The sequence below is a fragment of the Wyeomyia smithii genome, chromosome 3 (genome assembly GCF_029784165.1).
Source record: "Wyeomyia smithii strain HCP4-BCI-WySm-NY-G18 chromosome 3, ASM2978416v1, whole genome shotgun sequence".
Taxonomy (NCBI): domain Eukaryota; kingdom Metazoa; phylum Arthropoda; class Insecta; order Diptera; family Culicidae; genus Wyeomyia; species Wyeomyia smithii.
This window is the reverse complement of record NC_073696.1, coordinates 27079911-27098433: the sequence shown is the minus strand read 5'-3', so window position 1 is coordinate 27098433 and position 18523 is coordinate 27079911. Positions and strand designations below refer to the sequence as shown.

The following is an 18523-nucleotide window of genomic DNA, read 5'->3' as shown; positions in this document are numbered from 1 at the left end:
CAGAAATTTTTAACTTTACCATTCGTGTTTTTTTCTTAGTCCTCATGATGAAGTTCTAAACATGAAGTTATTGTTTACACGAGGTTCAAATAGTTGAAGAAAATTACTACCTGTTTTCTCAAATACAAATTCTGGAAATTAATTTCAATAAGGCAATCCACGAGACAGTTGCGATCAGCTGATTTCAGTCTGTTTTTAACTTTTGACAGCTTTATGTATGTTCGATCCGTTCGATCGGTCTCAACTTGGATGCAATCCGGATCCAGAAGCGTGAAAAACAAATGTTATCCGATCGGTAGCTCTAGCATCGCGAGTGCCAATTCTAAATACAACAATATAAAATCACTTTTGATATTATTGCCGACATTAAAAGATTTCGGTTTTGGTCGTGTTTTGATTTTGCAGCTTGAAAAACAGCAACAATAACAAACGTACAAGCAAAAAAACGTCACCCGTGGATTGCCTTATTAACTCACTTGAGAATAGAATCAAACCAGTGTGTACTCACACACCTGCGCATTTTACGTCCAGCGCTACCAGACATGCAGATTTGTCTGCGGTACGAAAACCTGAAATCCATGTCCAAAATTCTGTTGCATTGCAAAGGTTAAAAAAAAAAATCCATTTTTCTCGCCAGAATCATCTCATATTTGCGCTGATTTCCTCAAAAAGTGTGCAGGTTTGTACCTGCGAGTACATTTTCTCCGAATTTCAAGCATGATTTTTCAAAATCATCTGGCAGCTCTGATTACGTCACCAGCTCACTTTACGAACCAGAAAATAGTCAACCAGTGATACCAAATGTGCAGATTTGTCTGCAAAACGCAGATTTTTGGAGTCCGTGTGCAGATATTTATTGATTTGCAGATATTTGCAGTTTTTCCACGTTTCTGCAGATTTTTGTCAGAATCTCCTTATATTTGCGCAGATTTTCTTGAAATGTGTGCAGATTTTTACAGACTTTTGCCTGCGCGAGAAAAATTTTTTGGGATCACGGATAGATTTTTTTCAGATTTCGAGCACATTTTTCTGGTTATTCGAGCAGTTGCAGACATTTTCAAAAACATCTGGCATCTCTGTAGTAAACATTACATTATTGCAAATTCAAATTAGCAACAAGATGAAAATTCTGTAAATTTCGGAATCTAGTAGTCTAAGATAGTGTTTTACTTCCGGGTACAGTGAAAGTACAGTTTCCAAGCGGATAACATTAAGCTACAAAATGGCAGATTGGTCCTTCAATCTCATTGCGGATATGAAAAACCCAAAGCTGGTGCTTTTTCGAAGTGATTTGGCTGCCGTTATTCGCGATAAGTATCCCAAGTCGAATCATCATTTTCTGGTGCTGCCATGGGAAAATATCAATACCGTTTATCAGGTAATCTGTTTTTCACGCTAGTCCGTCTTTTTTTCTAAATCGTTTTTTGTTCCCTCAGCTTTCTCTAAAGCACGTGACTCTTCTTAGGGATATGTACGACCTGGCGATGAAATCAATTCAAAACACGCGCGTGAAGCTGGAATATTTTAAAATTGGCTTTCACATGCGGCCCAGCATGAACCGATTACACTTGCACGTGATTTCGAAGGATTTCCGGGGAGCAGGATTGAAGCGCATTCGTCACTGGACTCATTTTAATACGGCTTTTTTTATGCCATACCAAGGTGAAGCATTTTTTCTATAATAAAAATTATTTACCTAGAAGTTTAATTATATTGTAGATGTTTTGGATGAGCTGCTCGAACATGGAACAATTATAGCACGATCTACCGCGTACATTGAAAAGTTATTGAGCGCTCCGTTGCTGTGCAACCAGTGTGACTTCCAGACTACTGAAATCGAACAAATTGTTCGTCATCTACGAAACTTTCACTGAGGCTTGTTGTTTCAAGAATAATAAGGTTGATTGATAGATTGTAAAAATGTATGTACCTATTAAATGCTACTTCGAAGACCAGAATCTACTTCTATTGTAAATATAATAATTAGTAATAATTCTGTTGTGAATATAACTACGCAACACAACTACCTACACAAATAAACACCGTTCTAACTAGGCAGTGTTTACAAGTTTTTACGAATTAGAGACTTACAAAAGAGAAATTTGAAAAATTGATTAGGAGCATTCATTGATATTTTAGTAACATTTGGTGTAACTAATGTATTTTTTAAATATCATTAATGTTATGATATGTGAACTAAACATTAGAATTGCAGTTCGACTGATAAGCATTAAAAATATCGGAAGGGAGCGTTTTATAGTTGCATTGGTTGCACAGCAATGGGCCACCCCAAAGCCTTTCGATGTACATTGCAGATCGCGCTCTTATTGTACCATACTCTTTTAGTTCATCCAAAACATCTGAAATTTAGATTGATTTAAATAAGGGTAATAAATTGAAATTGATGAAAAACCTACCTTTATAAGAGATGAAAAATTCCGTGTTGAAATGAGTCCAATGACGTTCTCGCTTCATTCCTCGGCCCTTGAAATCATTCGAAATCGCATGCAAATGTAAACGGCTCATGCTTAGCCGCATGTGAAAACCGTACTTAAAATTTATTGACTTAAGCTGAATCTTTTTGATCGACTCCAGCACCAACTGGTACATCGCCTCCAGTAGCGTTACGTGCTCTGATGTCAGCTAAAACAAATGAAAATGAATACAGCACCAAGTGGGAAACGTTGCTAGCACTAACGCCCATACCTGGTAAACGGAGTGAATGTCTTCCCATGGTAGCACTACAAAATGGTACTTTGACTTTGGATACTTATCTAAGATAACGGCAGCCAGATCACTTTGAAAGATTAGCCGATTGGAGTTTTTAATGTCCACGATTGAATTGTAGCAACAATCAGACATTTTGAAGGTTACTGCTATAGTCACTGCCGCAGCTGTGAGTTGGCGAAAATGCACACAATTTCCTGGACTACTAGATTTGAAATTCATCAGAAGAGTCAAACGAATGTCAAAATTAGTATTCAAAGCAATCACAGCCGTAAGCACGTTTTTTGTTGGAAAACAAAGGATATGAGAGTTGGGAAAAAATAAGGCAAGAACTAATTTATTTTTATATACACAAGTCAATGTCGTTAAAAACGGAGTAAGAATTTGAAATGTTACAAGTGATTTCTGAGGTTCTTTGTTCTAGCTTGGATGTCTGTTATCTGTGATTTTACCTTAAGAAATATTTTATATTAAACATCAATAATCCTAACGATAAAAATTCGATTAAATCTGTTATTAAAATGATCGCTATGATCACTAATGATCGATACAGATAACGCGATAAACAGAATAATAAACAGATTACAGATAGATTAGATTAATATGTCGCGTTAAATTTATTTTATAATTAGAATTTTTTCCATTTCCCCTGCTCATATTCTGAGATGCATTAGACTGTTTTATCATTGATCCAAAATACAGATTTTCATTCTCTACCCGTTCAGCAAAAGAGCCATAGATGAGCAACAAAGCCACCATCAAAGAGAAAGAGAGAAAGATCAGCTATAGCTTGCATGGCTGCGCACTGCAAAGCCCAAAAGCCTACTCGAGCCCGGCCGGATCGATCCTGCTGAGGACGGTATACAGCGAATCGCGAATCGCTGTGGCTTCAGTTTCAGCACTGCAGCCGAGTTGTGCAGAGGTGAAATCTCGATCGCGCTCGTGAGTAACGTACCGTTTCATGCCTTTGGAAGCATCGTTTTTCCAGCGTGAAGATTTGTTCTGTGTACTGAATCCGTGCAATACCAGCTCGTGCTCTGGCCGTTGACGATCTTCCAGGTGATCTCGCGAGTGATCGTTTCCTAACCGAAGCCGATGCCCTTACGGGAGTGAACAGGTCGTGGTGCGAAATAGCGGGATCTCCGCCAGAAGAGCGACACCGGATTGGTGTGTACCCAGCGCTAGCGGCGCTGCTGTGGTGAACAGAGACAAATTAAGGAACTTTGTCGCAATAACGCAGCGCACCTCCCGGGGAAGGATTAATTGGAGAAAAAGGGTTCGTCGTTCGGGAACTGCCGCAGTCACTGGTGTATTGGATGCAAGAGGAAGAAAATTAACTGCAGTTTTCTAACGATCGTGTGTCTGTGTTTATGGTTGCGCATCTGCTGTTGAGGTTTTTCATTTTTTCGATGCTGCTGTCAGTGCCGTTGTGAGTTATGGGAGTTTCCCATTTTGGGTCGTACGGGTGCGTGTAGAATTACGATAATCACGCTTTTGGCATGATTGTGCCTGAACTAGTTTGAGTAGCGCTCGTGTGCGTAAAGAAGCGAAAAGTAGAATCTGCCTAACTGGAAATTGAATAAATTTCGCCAATTTGTACAAGTTGAGCAATTGCGTTACTCGCGGCATTCGCCTTGTAAGCTCGTGTTTTCCATACCGCCTTCCGATTGCGCAAGCCGCAAGAGATAGCAAACCGGCAGAAGATTCACGGCTCTTGGTGGTGTTTTTTTCGTGGTCAGAGGCTTGTCGAGTGGAAAGTGTAAAGAGTGCTCGGATTCGGAACAACAGCAAGAATAGTAGTGAAAATGTTCGTTCGCAAGCGGGTTTTCAACCGGTGGCCTTCAACGAGAATGCACCTTCTTGTGGTAATTGCGCTACCGCTTCTTCTAGTGGTGCTACCGAATGCGAGCGGCAAGGATACATCGGGTCAGGAGTCTGCGGGGCAAGATTTCGGTAAGTGTGCCTTTTTTTTTTCTCTCTCGTTACAACAGGTTGCCTAGGCGATCACCGCTGTTGCCCTTGAAGTAGGGTGCACTTGGGTAGAGGGCAATTTTAATCTGCTGGTTTTTCAAGAGTTTCTTCAGTACAGCAGCGCAGCTCCGTTGTACATGTTGTTTTTTATTATACATGTTCTATTACACGTACATCGCAGTTTTTGCTATCCTTCAAAATTTATATAGTTCAGTTAATGAGAATTAATGTTAAGATAGACCGTTAATACCATATGGAAGGTTGAGTAGCATTAAATGAAATTTGCAATGGATGAAATAAGTTTTTTTCGGGGGGCCTAATTTATTCTCCGTTTTAAGATAATAAAAATTGAATGGTAGAATAAAACCCATCAAGACCCTTTATAAGTTAGGTGAAGTGTGTTGTCAGAACTGTTAACCGTTTTGAAGCAGAAAAATCGAAAAACAACTACGCATTTTTTACTTAGGTTTACTGTTTTATGCACAAACACTGTTGAAAAATGCAGTTGCTAGTGAAAATTTGACGTTTTTGTACGTGTTTTTTGTAAGATTTGGACCACTGCGACCATTGTTTTGATCATTGTGGTATACCTCTTCTTTAGTCTAGGTGCTCGTGGCAGACATATCACTATTGACGGAAGTGATCGTCGTTGTCATATCGCATCCTTTTCTCCCAATTAGGCACTGAATTTCGTATGAAATGTATTACCTCATTAGGATTCGCAGACCAGACCTCAAAAGGCTCCAAAGTTCCAGAGCAAATGTTCTGCAATTTCACATTCGATCCCGCAGAGACGACAAATTTCGTCATCTGACTGACCAATTTGTTTCAGGTGATGCTTACTTGAACAGTGTCCTGTAAACAGTCCGATAATTGTTCTTAGTCCCTTTTTATTTAAACTAAGCATTTACTGGCTATTCTTGACGCTTGGTTTTATAAAGCGTTTAGACTGGCGTAGCCCTTCTGAGCATATCCAGTTCTCTTGTATAGTCCTATGTTCCCAGGTTTTCAATTCTGCTTTCAAGGCGCTTGATGACACCCCACAGAACGGTTCTGGGCCAATGAAATCGGTACATGACCCCTGTCTAGCTAACGTATCGGCTTTTTCATTGCCTTCCACTCCGCAGTGACCAGGAACCCAGTATAACTATACTTGGTTCCTTTCTGCCACTTGTTTCAGTGAAAGGATGCACTCCCATACTAGCTTAGAGGTACATGTGAAGGCTTTTAGTGCTTTAAGTGCTGCTTGGCTATCAGAAAAAAATGTATATGTTAGCATGCCTGTATTTCCTAGCCAAACAGAGAAATTGCAAATATTTCGGCCTGGAACACTGTAGGCCAACGGCCCAATGGTATCGAGATATTTATCCCAGGACCATTTATACCTGCTCCGGTTGAATCATTCATTTTTGAGTCATCTGTGTAAAAGACGACAGAGCCTTGTCGGATATTCGGGCCATCTTGTTCCCAAACTTCCCGTTCGGTCTCTATGATTTTGAAAGGTATTTCGTAGTTTGCTTCTGTATTCATCCAGTCTTCGATACCTGGTATATGTTTGCTCAGCTGGAAATGTTTGAGGATTGCCAGCTGGCCTGTCTGATCTCCATCAGGTAATTTTTTAAGGCGTGTTAGTCTCAATGCTCTTTTTTCCGCCTCTAGTTGTATTACCTGGTGGAGTGGTAATAGATGCAGAATTGCATCTAAGGCTTTTGACGGAGCACTTTTCATTACTCCTGTAATTGCATTACAAATTAGCCTTTGCAACTTGCCAAGGTTGTTCTGCGTTGACCTTTCTTTTGTTTTAGGCCACCACACTAGCGAGGCATACGTTATTCTTGGTCTTATTATTGCCTGGTACAACCAATAAATCATACTTGGCCTTAGACCCCATGTTCTGCCAATAGCTTTGCTACATGTCCAGAGGGCACTCGTAGCTTTACCGATGACATTTTCAATATGTGCATTCCAGCTGAGTTTCTGATCCAAAACCACTCCAAGGTGTTTGGTCTCAATGGAAAGCATAAGTGTGGTTTCACCCGATTTTAGGCTATCTATGTTATACCTTCTCTTCCGAGTGAAGGGAATAATGGTTGTTTTTGAGGGGTTAATGGTCAGCCCCTCTCGTTTACACCATTCTAAAGTGCAGTTCAAAGCTAACTGCATTCTTTCCGATACTATACTGTCAAATTTACCCCTCACAAAAATAACTACATCGTCGGCGAAGCCGACTACTTCGAAACCTTGTTCAGTCAGGTTTCTAAGCAGCTGGTCTACAACCAGTGACCACAGCAAAGGCGATAAAACTCCACCTTGCGGGCATCCTTTTGTTGTTTTTCTTGTGAGGGTGGTATTTCCCAATACTGCAGTTTTTTCACGACTGTTCAGCATTGTTTGAATACTTACTTCAGGTTGGTAGAATAACAGAACTTTTTTTCGCGACTGATTCAAATAGCGAAAATTTATGATTCTGTTCGCTTCGCCTTAGAAGAACTCTGCATAAGACATACGGTTTATCAACGCAATAATTTAGTATACCAAGAGTACAGGTAATTCTACCTAACATTTTTTTATTCTCGTCAAAATTTGTTTCACCTTGACAGTTTTGGAAAAAGTTTTTTTTACTCAAAAGTATATTCAAGAGTCATAACAACACTTGAAAAATTGTCCTTTTTCTAATTGGGAATAGGTATATTTGTCTGTAAAACACGAAGCTCTGGAGTCCAGGTACAGATTTCATTCGAAATGCAAACATTTAAATACCTAAAGAAAACCTACGTCATTATGAATGTTCCTTTTTCTTGAGCTGGAGATTAGATGGAAATATGTACTCTGAAAAATGAGCGCAAAACTACGCCAAATGCGAAATAAAAAAAAAGAATTATAGGGTAGGGAACATATTCTAAGCAGTTTTAGGAACCGCCTGTGTATTCAGATAAAATACTCGAAATATAAATATCATTGTAACGTTGAGGATATTTTCTTAAAGATGAATGATGACGTTAGTCAGGTCTATAGCTGGTCACAAAGAAACCCATAAATTCTTCTAAAGCAAAAGCTATGTTCATCTTAAAATGGAACACGACACTTGATCTGCCCACTTCGACTCTTAATGGTGTAGGGTAAGGGGGGGCAAGATGGGTCACCTAAGGCATATTTTCAATATCTCGAAGCTGAAGTTAGTTTTCGTTTGCTTTTTAGATGATTCTATTGATTTTATGTGTATTTAATATAATTACGGCAAAAAATAATAAGAATCGAGTTTCGGGTCGATTTTACAGAATTTAAAAAAAAAGGGTTACTTTCTGCACTGTGAAAAAGTAGCGGGGCAAGATGGGTCAATCAGAGGGGCAAGATGTGTCACCCCCTCAAATAGCACAAAAGCTTGTTTAAATCTCAATAAGAATTGTACGGATAGCAAGAAAAATGTCTACTCTGCAAAAGCAACAACCGGGTCATGCACGAAATAAAAAAAAATAATAACGGGAATGTGCTGGTTCATGTTTATGGTCTATAGAAAATTGTGAAAGTTGAGTGGGCCTCAATGATACTTTTTCGAAGTTTTGAAAGAACAAGTTGTACATTATTAACCAATTAATCAATTTCTAACGCTTGGGACGAGCTGCCTTCATAAACGAAGGAAGATTCTCAACATTCTTATTTTCTGTAGCAAATCCGGATTTCGATATTTCGCGCTTATTACGTGCTTTCTCCCTCTTGCGCTTTGCAGGTGCTTGCTCCTTCTTCATCCTTTTAAGCCGAAGATTGTTGGTGGACTCATCGCTCGTCAAAACCGCTGCTTTCTCCGAAGCTCTCCTCGCTTTTGAACGGCTCGTTCTTTTAACTGGGGGACTGGCATAATATCTCTAGGTCGAATGAGACATTTCCTTGGAAGGTCGATTTGTTGAGATTGCATGTGCGGAACATATTTAGAAAATTTCGGAGTAAATGATCCTTCTTCAAATCCAACGAACTCGAAATCAGAGTCGTCGTCTTCCGGAGTTTGTAAAATCGATGTGGGTGGTAGAATTTTATGCCTTTCCGTTGTAGTACGCTGATCCTCTGGTTTGCAAAACTGGCTGTCCGATGTTAAAATATTCATTTGCTCCACTGTAGTCGGCGGATCGACCGATGCATTGGATTTTGAAACTGTCGAAATTGTCATTTGCTTCATTTCAAGGGGTTGCTTATCCGGTGTTTCTAGTGGCACATTCGTGGTTTCAGAAGGACTGAAATCTTCATCCTTGAATACAGACATGTTTAGGGGATATATACCACATTGACGAAATCCGTTCTCGGCAGTTGCCACCACAGCAGCCTTCTTGTACGCTTCACCGAAGAGTGCCGCAATATTTGCCTGACGCACTGGCTGTCCATTCGTAATCCGATGGAATTTTTCAATAGCCTTGCTGTAGTATGTCTTAAGTGGTCCCATGAGCGGGGGCCTAGTGTGGTTGGTAACGTCTCCGCCAACCACGCTTGACGCCTGGGTTCGAATCCCACCGCCGACATAGGTGTCGATGGTTGTGAGGTTGCGTGATCCACTCACAACCAACCCAACTGGTCTAGATTCAATCCTAGCCGACACCGGGAGATTTTCTGAGGCGAAAAATCTCTGGGATCACGCCTTCCATCGCATGAGGAAGTAAAGCCGTTGGCGCCGGTCCGTTAATAAACGGGTCGTGAGTTAGGGTCCTGGGTGTGGAGTCGCCTCCCTGGGCGTCGGTGATTGGCCACAACAGTGGCGGAACTAGACCGACGGAAAATAAGCGAGAATAAAAAAAAAGTGGTCCCATGAAGGATACATCCAGCGGTTGTAGACGATGTGTACAATGAGGTGGTAGGGATACAACTGTTACGTAATTATCCCGAGCCAACTCAAGGAACTCGAGGTTTTTAGTATGAGATGCATGTCCGTCAAGTATCAGCAAAACAGGATCCGTGGCTGAAGATTTTGTATGTTGTAAAAAGTGTTTGAACCAATCTACAAACAGATCCGACTGCATCCAGCCGATAGGATGAGCCCTGAAGATGGTTCTATTCGGAGCTCCGCATTCCAGTTCCTCCTTCATACGAACGCGCGGATAGATGAGTATCGGAGGTACGAAGTTTCCGGTGGCGGACATGCAGATAACAGCAGTATTTAGTACTCCTCTCTCTGCAGATGTAATAGTTCCAATTTGCTTCTTTCCTTTCTTCGCTAGTATCCGTGACGGACGGGATTGAATCTGAGTAAAAGACTGCAATGAAGTAAGGAAAGGATAATTTCTATTAAATCAAACTTACGGATGTGACAGCTGTCTCGTCCATGTTATACTGCCGGTGAGGGGGAATTTTTCTTTCGTCAATTACTTCCGTTAGCATTTTGAAACCGTCGGCTTATTGAAGCATCGGGTCCTAGCAATGGAAGTTCTTTCCGGAGTGCGAAGTGTCAATTGCGGATGGCGTTTACGGGATCCTACAATCCAGCATTTACCTGCGATTCCTGTCTCCTTGCAAAAGGTAACCGGTAAACCATTTTTTTCTGCTAGCTGAAAGGCTAAGCGTCTCACGTCTAAGCCATTCAATCTAAAGAGTCGACTCTCCAACAGAAGCAGATGTTCCGCTAGCTCGTCCTCCATTTCCTTGGGAAAAACTGTATCGAAACGGCCTAGTCGTTTCGCTACAGTGATGCCCTTTTCTAATTGACCTTTTCGTCGGCGAAGAGTTTCGCGAGGTATGTCGAAGGTGGTGACTGCTTCCCGAATAGACAATAAGCCCCTTTGCACTAGCGCCAATGCTCTTTCCAAAGCTAGAACCGTCCACAAACCGCAGTTAGACTTCTTTCTGTACACGCGAACCATTTTAACGATTTTACTCTGAAAAACTGAAAAGAAACACGACAAAAAACACAACGCTTGCGTCGAATCTAACCTCAAAACTAAAAAGTAAACAATAAAAAACCATCTGTCATAGCGACCCATGCTGCCCCATTGATTAGTTCAATGCAAGATTGTAATAGTTATGTGTATTTTGCATAAATTTATTCTAAAAAGTATATGATTAGGTACATCATAAGCAAAACTACTTCAGCGATAAAAGTTTACGGTAGATTATATAGTGAGTGGTGAGCGAACACGTTTTTTCGATAGTGTGAATCGGCTAAGAAACTTAGCGGAAAAACATTTTTTTTATTTAAGCTTAAAATTTATGCAAATAGAAACTATGAACATATAACGTTCATCAATCAAAGAAATAGTTATCGGTTTCCGTTATGCTCTACTAAATTTTTTGGAAATAAATATTGAAATTCAGTCCGCAAATATATATTTCGACTGTGACGTACAGTCTTCCTCAGTGCTTATGTGGACTGGTAAAGAGCAAAGCGTAAATCCTGTTTTTTTATTTGTAGTAGGTAAAAATGAAAATTTAGCACCCTTAATTGGAGTTGGGTAGGGAATTATGCGGTCGATTGTTTACCGTACCATGTCTGGGGTTTTTGGGAAGCAGATTGAATAGCCATGAGGGGTGATTACCTGCGTCTTTATTGAGAAGCGTGCATGAGTGTTGTTTATAAATGTCTAAACTTTCAGCTACGTCTAATTTCCATAAATTATTAACGGGGCGGAGGAGGTGAATGTTATCCGAAGTTAGTGGATGTTCCTCGTTAAAAATATGTTCAGCCACTTTTGATTTGAAATGGTGTGGTGGGGCATTTGTTGAAACTTTACTTGCTTTGGTCACTTCTGCGAAATGTTCTTTGAAACGTATCCCTAGGTTACGTTTAGTTTGTCCAATGTAAACCATGTCACAGTGACTGCATGCAATTTTATAAATTCCAGCTTTGTTCAGGGTATCAATAGGGTCTTTGGTAGACCCTAATTTTGTTTTGAGTTGGGTATTTCTACTAGTGTAGACAATATCCATCCCAAATTTTCTAAATTTTGAACGAAGTGGGCGTGTCAAGTTAACGTCATATTCAACGGCTACCCTTTTCAGATCTTCTGTTATTAGGGTGAGTGTTGTAAAAGATTTCCGAATTTGAGCACGCTTCTTTTTATCGACAATGGCTTGAATGATACTTTCATTGTAGCCATTAAGTTTAGCAATTTCGAAAATATATTCCAGTTCCTTTTGCTTGGCTACTTCACTTAGAGGTAAAGTTTCCATGCGGTGGATCATATGATGGAAGGATGCCATTTTATGCTGGAAGGGATGGTTTGAAGTGTTAGGTATTACCCGTTTTGTATTCGTGGGTTTCCGATAAATTTCAAATTCCAAGTCCGTAGACTTTCTGACTACAACGACGTCCAAGAAAGGGAGTCTGTTGTTAAGTTCTTTTTCAATTGTGAAGTTTATATTTTTATGGGTATTATTAAGGGATATGAAAAAAGTTTCAAGATCCGCCCTTTTCAAAATACAAAAAATATCATCCACATACCTCCACCATCGAATCGGTAAGATGTTCCTCTTCTCTAATGTACTTTCTATATTTGCCATGAAGAGCTCACATAGAAAGGGAGAAAGAGGATTCCCCATTGGTGCCCCTCTAGTCTGTTTGTAAAATTTACCACGAAATGTGAAGTAGTTTTCTTTCATGCAAAGGCGTGAAAGTTTCAACAAACTGTCAACTTTCTTTTTCCAAGTATTATCAAAATATTGGGAAAGAAGCCAGTCCTCTAAAAGGTTTAAGGTTTCATTCACTGGAACGCTAGGAAATAAGGCCGTAACGTCAAATGAAACCATTATCTCATCAGATTGGATGTTACCCGAGGATCTTAAATTTTCAACGAAATCTCCGGTGCTCTTTACTGATCGACTTGGAAATTTATGGGGCATGGCTTGAAATTCTTTTACCAGCCATTTAGCCAATTTTTCTGTGGGAGCCCCTACCGCTGAGATAATTTCTCTCATTTCATTTCCAGGTTTGTGAATTTCGGGGAGACCCTTTATTCTTGGAAGAACTGGATTTGAAACACGAAGATTTTGTAACGCATTACCCAAAACGGGTTTGCATTCTTTTATTGTATTTTCTACACGTTTTACCAAGAGGATTGAGTCGCAGTTGCCAATATGGACCTTTATCAATTTTTTGGGTATAGATTTTCTAGATATAACGTTCAGTCAAAAATATGTTACGCATCATACAAAATTAGTGTTACCACGTAAAAAGTTGTTTCACGCTCAAAAACAGCACTGACCCATCTTGCCCCCCCCCTTACCCTACCTATTTATCCAGTTTGTCATCAAAGTGAAAAATCTTTGTACTACTCAAACAATTGAGTATAGCTACTAAGGGCCATCCACATATCACGTGGACAGATTATTAACGATTTTGACCCCCCCCCCCTTCCCCCTCCGTGGACAACTGCCCATATAAATTCTAAAAAAATTGTATAGATCGTGGACATTAGCCGTACTACCGTACTACTCAATATTAAAGAAAGTACCTTTTCGTAATACAGGTATGAATAATTTATTAATTTCGTATTACAGTCAATCGCTGTTCTCTAGAGGCATAGTTTTATGGAATAATTTCCCGAATAATATAAATATAATAAATTCACTTTTTTCCATTCGCATTTGAAACCAAACGGATTTTACAAGATGGAGTAGGTTTTGACTTATTGTTGCCCTAAATGACCGCACATGCTTTTCAATATTTGGCAGTGTTGCGTGGGACGCTTGGTTGTTACACCAAACACAAAAAAGCTACTGCGATGTTATGAATGCTCACACATTTGATCTTCAGTTTTCCGGTTCATCTACCTTTAACATAGGCTATTGTGTAATCATCGCTCAATTCTTTTAGCTAAATGCCTTTGAATGTGCTTGTTTTTTTTCACAACAAAGCAAGTGAGACGTAACATCCAGTGTGGCAGTGCTGAAGACAATAAAAAATATCCTAACAATGGGAATGAACAAAAAAAGACCACCCCATAAATGACTAGCGAGAGTGAGAGTTTTTGCACGCTCATCGCATTCCCACCCAATTATCGCACATCTTACCCTATCATAATTACTACAGTTACAAGTTGGTGCCGTACTGCCCACACTATTCTGCACGCACTCGGCGTTCAGCGTCCAGAAGCACTACTCCAAAGTTTATTGCTTTGGTGTGAAGTGCCAGATTTCATACTGCGAGTAAAGCACAACCCATTGTTGATAGCCTCTTTGATTCAGTTATAACAATAACATAGAGCATGCGTTCCAGCCACCGGCTCAAGAGGCAATCAAAGCGGAAAAATCTGCCTAACCTAGCGATTTTCATGTGTCGATGATATGTTGGCAAATTGCGATGACGACGCACGGAATGAACGCGTCTGATAAACTTTCGATTTTCGTACCAAACACTGGCGCCTTGCCAGCGCAGCGTCCACCGCGATTTGCCCGGGGTAGAATCCAATTGGATAATTATCTGACAAAGCGCTCACGTTTCGTCATTAGTGGACGCACGATTCGTTAGCAAAACACTGAACCCCAAATAAAGAAATTTTTAACGGTCATTGTCGCCTAGCAAATTGACTCTCAAATACCTCCGCCAAATGGTCGGATATGAATTTTAAATGAATCGGAGGAAGTGTTTATTTGTCGTAATTATTTCACTCTCGGCTATTCTTCTTCGATTCATTCTAACCTACAATAGCAGAATGAAAGAAATCCGGCGCCTTTTCGGCACAAACAAAGGTTACCCAGCTATGCTAAATAATGGTTCTGTGAGAAAATGTCCCATCGAGTGAAGCTTGGGTTGGAAAATAATTTCCATCGCACAAGAACAAAACATTGGTTGCAGCAGAATTAAGTTCTTCCCTGCAGCTACCACGACCAGTGGCAAAGATTTTTATTTTTCATTATCGTACAAGGTAATCCGGGCCTTTTGAAGAGTGCTCCAAGCCGACCAGCGCGAGGGCCATCGCAGTTGGCGGTGGAAGCAAAACGTGAGAGCCTGCAATCTCCGGTGTTATTGGTGTAATAAAAAAAAAGATAAGCAAAGTGTTCATCAGTTCGGGCCGAATTCATGAAATCATCATGCCTTTTCAGTCGGCTCGTTTTATCATCGTATGAAAGAAAATTCGGTTGGAATTGCGCCGCGGGAACGGGGGAAACTTGGCGATTGATACGAAAATAACGGTCGGAGGAGCTACAACACGGTGATGACGGTTCTGAAAAAGGCATCACAATTTTGTCTGCTTATTCAGCTGATCGAATGAGCGATGAACTCGACAATTAAAACTGTTCTTTTCGGAAACGGTCGGTCATTGTGGCAGATGGTCAACCGGAGTTCACAGTACAGCTTGATGTGCGTCAAAAAAAAATTATTGTTTTGTTTTGATTTTTTATGAGCTTGCCATATGTTTTTATTGTTATTTGACTCTTCGCGATATTCGAGGGATAAACAAGTTCCGAACAAGCCTAATTCGAATAAAATCTCTATAAGTAATAATCAGTTGGGGCCCGTATGTCACGATACGAGAACGGATGTTCATCAGGTTAGTATCACATATAAATTAATAAAATGAGCTGTAAAAGTTGGAGAATCCCTAAAAATCGATTCGCCACTTGATTTTTATAATATCAGAATACGACCGGAAGGTACCACATTCAATCAGAAATAGCGTCGTTCTTATGACGGTTGTCAGGTAAACAAAAATATGGTTATAAGGAAAGTTTTCAAAAAGCTAGTCACGTCTGTTTTTTTTTCTTTCTGTTTGTTTTTTCCTTATTTTTCGTTTTTTTTGTTGTTTTTTCGGTTTTCTCTTCATTTTTTTCTCTTTTTCTTTATTTTATATTTTTTTTCTGTTTTTCTAATTCTTCTTTTTCATTGTTTTTCTCTGTTTATCCCTGTTTTTCATTACTTCTGTTTTTTTCTGATTTTTCCTTATGCTGTTTCATTCTTTTTTCCTCTTTTCAGTTTTTTGGGTTTTATTTAATTTTTTCCTGTGGCTGCGTTTTTCTTATGCTTTCTCTGTTGTTTTTGCTTGGTTTTTGTTTTGTTTTTTTTTTTTCTAATGTTAAGTTTTTACTGACTTTTTCCGCTCTTTCTCAGTTTTTTTCCTATTTTGTGTGTTCTGTTTCTTTATTGCTTTGTTTTTTTTTTCTTTGGTATTTTGTGTTTGTTTTTTTTGTTTTTATTGTTTTTGTTTACTGTCCTGTCCGATTTTCTATTTATTTAATTTTTTCAGTTTTTTTTTCTGGTCTTTCTGTTTTCAGTTTAGGGTGTTTTTGTTCTGTTTTTTTTCTCTGTTTCTGTTTTGCTATTATTTTCCTGTTTTTTTTCCAATTTTGCAAGTTTTCTCTTTTCTTCTTTATTTTTGGTTTTAACTCTATTTTTGCTGTTTGCTTTGTTTTTTTTTTCTGTTTGTTCTGCAATTTCCTTTTTATTCGTTTTTTTCTGTTTTTTTTATTTTGTTCTTTTGTTTGCTTATTGTGTTTTTTTCTGTTTTATTTTTGTTTATTTTTTCTGTTTTCTTTGTTCTCCCTGTTTTTTTCTGTTCAACTGTTTTTTCTGCTTTTTTATATTTTCTTTTGTTTTTTTTCTGTTTGCTTTCTTTTTTTCTTTTGTTTCTCTTATATCTGAATTTTTCTCTTTTTTCTTTTCTTTTTTTTTTGTTTTTTTTTTATCTTTTTTATTGCTTTTTTTCGTTTCTCTTTATTGTCTTTTTTTACTTTTTTCCTGTTTATTTTGTATTCTACGTTCGCCTTTTTTGTGTTTTATGCTTGTTCTGTTTCTTCTTTATTCTGTTTCACTCTTTTTTTCCTTTTTTCAGTTTTTGTTGTTTTTTTTTCTGTTATTTTTCCTTTAGCTGTGTTATATTTGGTTTTTCTGTTCTATTTGCTGTTTCTGCTTTATTATTTTTTTGTTCAATTTTTTCTGTTTATTTTCATTGTTCTGGTGTTTTTTCTGATATTTTTTATTTTAAAGTTTTTTTTTAACCTAATTTGCTGTTGTTTTGTTTCTGTTTTTTTTTTCTAATGTTATGTTTTTACTGTCTTTTCCTGCCCCTTTTCAGTTTTTTTTCTGTTTTTCCCATTTTCTGTGTTTTTTTCCTGTTTTTATTTTTTGTTGCTATTTTTTTTGTTTTGTTTTTTTTTTCCTCTTTTTTCTGCTCATAATGTTTCTTGTTTGTCCGTTTTTTTTTTTGTTTTTGTTTTCTGTCCTGTCCAGTTTTTTATTGTGTTTTATTGTGTTCTGTTTTTTGTTGCTTATTGTTTTTTTCTCTAGTATTTTGTGTTTCCTCTTTGTCTGTTTATGATTTTTCCTGATTTTTTTTTGTTTTTATCGTTTTTGTTTTCTGTCCTGTCCGATTATATATTTATTTTTTTCAGCTTTTTCTGCTCTTTCTGTTTTTGGTTTAGTGTTTTCCTCTTTCGTCCTGTTTTTTTCTCTGTTTCTGTTTTGCTATTATCTTCCTGTTTTTTCCAATTTTGCAAATTTTCTCTCTTCTTATTTATTTTTGATTTTAACTCTATTTTTGCTGTTTGCTTTGTTTTTTTTTCTGTTTGTTCTGCAATTTCCATTTTATTCCTTTTTATTCGTTTCTTTTTTTTCTGCTCTTTTTGTTTTGGGTTCAGGTTTTTTTTCAATTTTGTTCTGTTTTTATTTCGCTATTATTTTCCTGTTTTTTTTTCTTTTTCTTCAGTTCTTCTTTCTTATTTTTTGGTTTTACACTATTTTTATCCTTTTTTCGCTGTTTTCTCTGTTTGTTCTGCAATTTCTCTTTTTTTCGTTTTTTTCTGATTTTTTTGTTGTAATTTTTATATCTGTTGTTTCTGCTTTCTTATATTTATTTTTTTTCTGTTTCTGTTTTGTTTTTTTTTCTTCTTTTTTTCTATTTTCTGTTTGTCCTTTTTCTTTTTTGTTTTTATTTGTTTGTTTTGTTTTTTCCTGTGTTCTGTTATCTGTTTCCTTTTTCCTGTTTTTTGTTTACTGATTTTCGGCTATTCACGGTTCCGTTGAAGGATTGAAATATGTTTATTTCAACAGACAGTAACAATGCTGTTGGGGTCACGCACAAGTTTGTTGGTTTATTTCAATGAAGGCCAATATCGTTTATCATCCAATTTGACACCAATTTAAACCAACATACAGTAAAAATACTATTGGGACCACGCACAGGTATGTGTTGCAGCCTGGCACTCATGTACACGTTTTGTATATGTTTTGTATTGAAAGACTGTGAATCGTCAATGAAAGTGCTGAAAACCCCGAGAACGATTTTTTCTTGATTCGTCAATGTTAAGTTAGTCGGAATGAACATTCGAACAAATGGCGTAAATGACAAAGAATGTCGTGAATAGAATGGAAGGGAAAGAAGTGGTGATCTGTCTTGTAGTTTTGTTGAACAATTAAGCAAAAAGCGGTTTATTGAAGTGATGGAAAGGTGATATTCATATGGATTTAAGTTGTCAAATACAGCGCCTTGGAGTTAACCGCGAATGTAACAACAGCGCCTTTGTGATTGATTTCTAAATTGGTACTTGAATAATAGAGATTTTGCCGTCTAATATAATGTGTAGTTCAACAGCAGCTTAGCTGCGGTGTATACATTTACGCTTACTTACCCGCCATGCTGGCCTAAACACGCTCTCTCTCACTCACTAAAACATAAAGCTCGTGAAAATATGTTATTAACATTTCGCCGCTCGCCTTAACAAATAGGCTAAAAGCAGCAACTTATTAGCCGCTATTAGCCGCGAATGTTTTAAGACCCAGGCTTTCACATATCGGTCGAAATGAGCGAAAAATGACTGCCAACCATTTGACGGCTTTTACTCGTCCGCGCTCTTCCTGAGGAATGATTCATTCCAGTCGTCGCGAGCCCTGTCAGTGAATCTGTATATGGTGCAG

The 18523-nt window shown here is 38.3% G+C and overlaps 3 protein-coding genes across 3 annotated transcripts in view; 2 read left to right on the top strand and 1 right to left on the bottom strand.

Moving 5' to 3' along the window:
- The first annotated feature begins 1093 nt into the window (after positions 1–1093).
- LOC129731170 (aprataxin-like protein) lies at positions 1094–2334 on the top strand. Its single transcript, XM_055690977.1, has 3 exons — positions 1094–1378; positions 1437–1662; positions 1720–2334. Exons 1-3 carry the CDS (start codon positions 1223–1225, stop codon positions 1872–1874), a joined length of 537 nt encoding a protein of 178 aa, XP_055546952.1. The 5' UTR covers positions 1094–1222; the 3' UTR covers positions 1875–2334.
- LOC129731169 (aprataxin-like protein) lies at positions 2187–2889 on the bottom strand. The gene is made up of 3 exons (XM_055690976.1): positions 2707–2889; positions 2418–2643; positions 2187–2360 (listed from the first exon to the last, which is right to left on the bottom strand). Exons 1-3 carry the CDS (start codon positions 2860–2862, stop codon positions 2197–2199), a joined length of 546 nt encoding a protein of 181 aa, XP_055546951.1. The 5' UTR covers positions 2863–2889; the 3' UTR covers positions 2187–2196.
- Positions 2890–3604: 715 nt separating this feature from the next.
- The window catches only part of LOC129730536 (uncharacterized), a 116331-nt gene continuing 101412 nt past the window's right edge, over positions 3605–18523 (top strand). Inside the window, exon 1 of the mRNA XM_055689934.1 lies at positions 3605–4680. Coding sequence (XP_055545909.1) covers positions 4533–4680 — 148 coding nt within the window. The 5' untranslated portion in view covers positions 3605–4532. The remainder of the gene's footprint in view (positions 4681–18523) is intronic.

What these genes read in the sequence shown, in the direction of transcription:
- LOC129731170 (XM_055690977.1), top strand. Translation starts at nt 1,223, where the DNA reads ATGGCAGATTGGTCCTTCAATCTCATTGCGGATATGAAAAACCCAAAG. An exon ending in ATATCAATACCGTTTATCAG is followed by an intron (nt 1,379 to 1,436) that starts GTAATCTGTTTT and finishes TTGTTCCCTCAG; the next exon opens with CTTTCTCTAAAGCACGTGAC. An exon ending in TTTTTTTATGCCATACCAAG is followed by an intron (nt 1,663 to 1,719) that starts GTGAAGCATTTT and finishes ATTATATTGTAG; the next exon opens with ATGTTTTGGATGAGCTGCTC.
- LOC129731169 (XM_055690976.1), bottom strand. Translation starts at nt 2,862, where the DNA reads ATGTCTGATTGTTGCTACAATTCAATCGTGGACATTAAAAACTCCAAT. An exon ending in ACATTCACTCCGTTTACCAG is followed by an intron (nt 2,644 to 2,706) that starts GTATGGGCGTTA and finishes CATTTGTTTTAG; the next exon opens with CTGACATCAGAGCACGTAAC. An exon ending in ATTTTTCATCTCTTATAAAG is followed by an intron (nt 2,361 to 2,417) that starts GTAGGTTTTTCA and finishes TCTAAATTTCAG; the next exon opens with ATGTTTTGGATGAACTAAAA.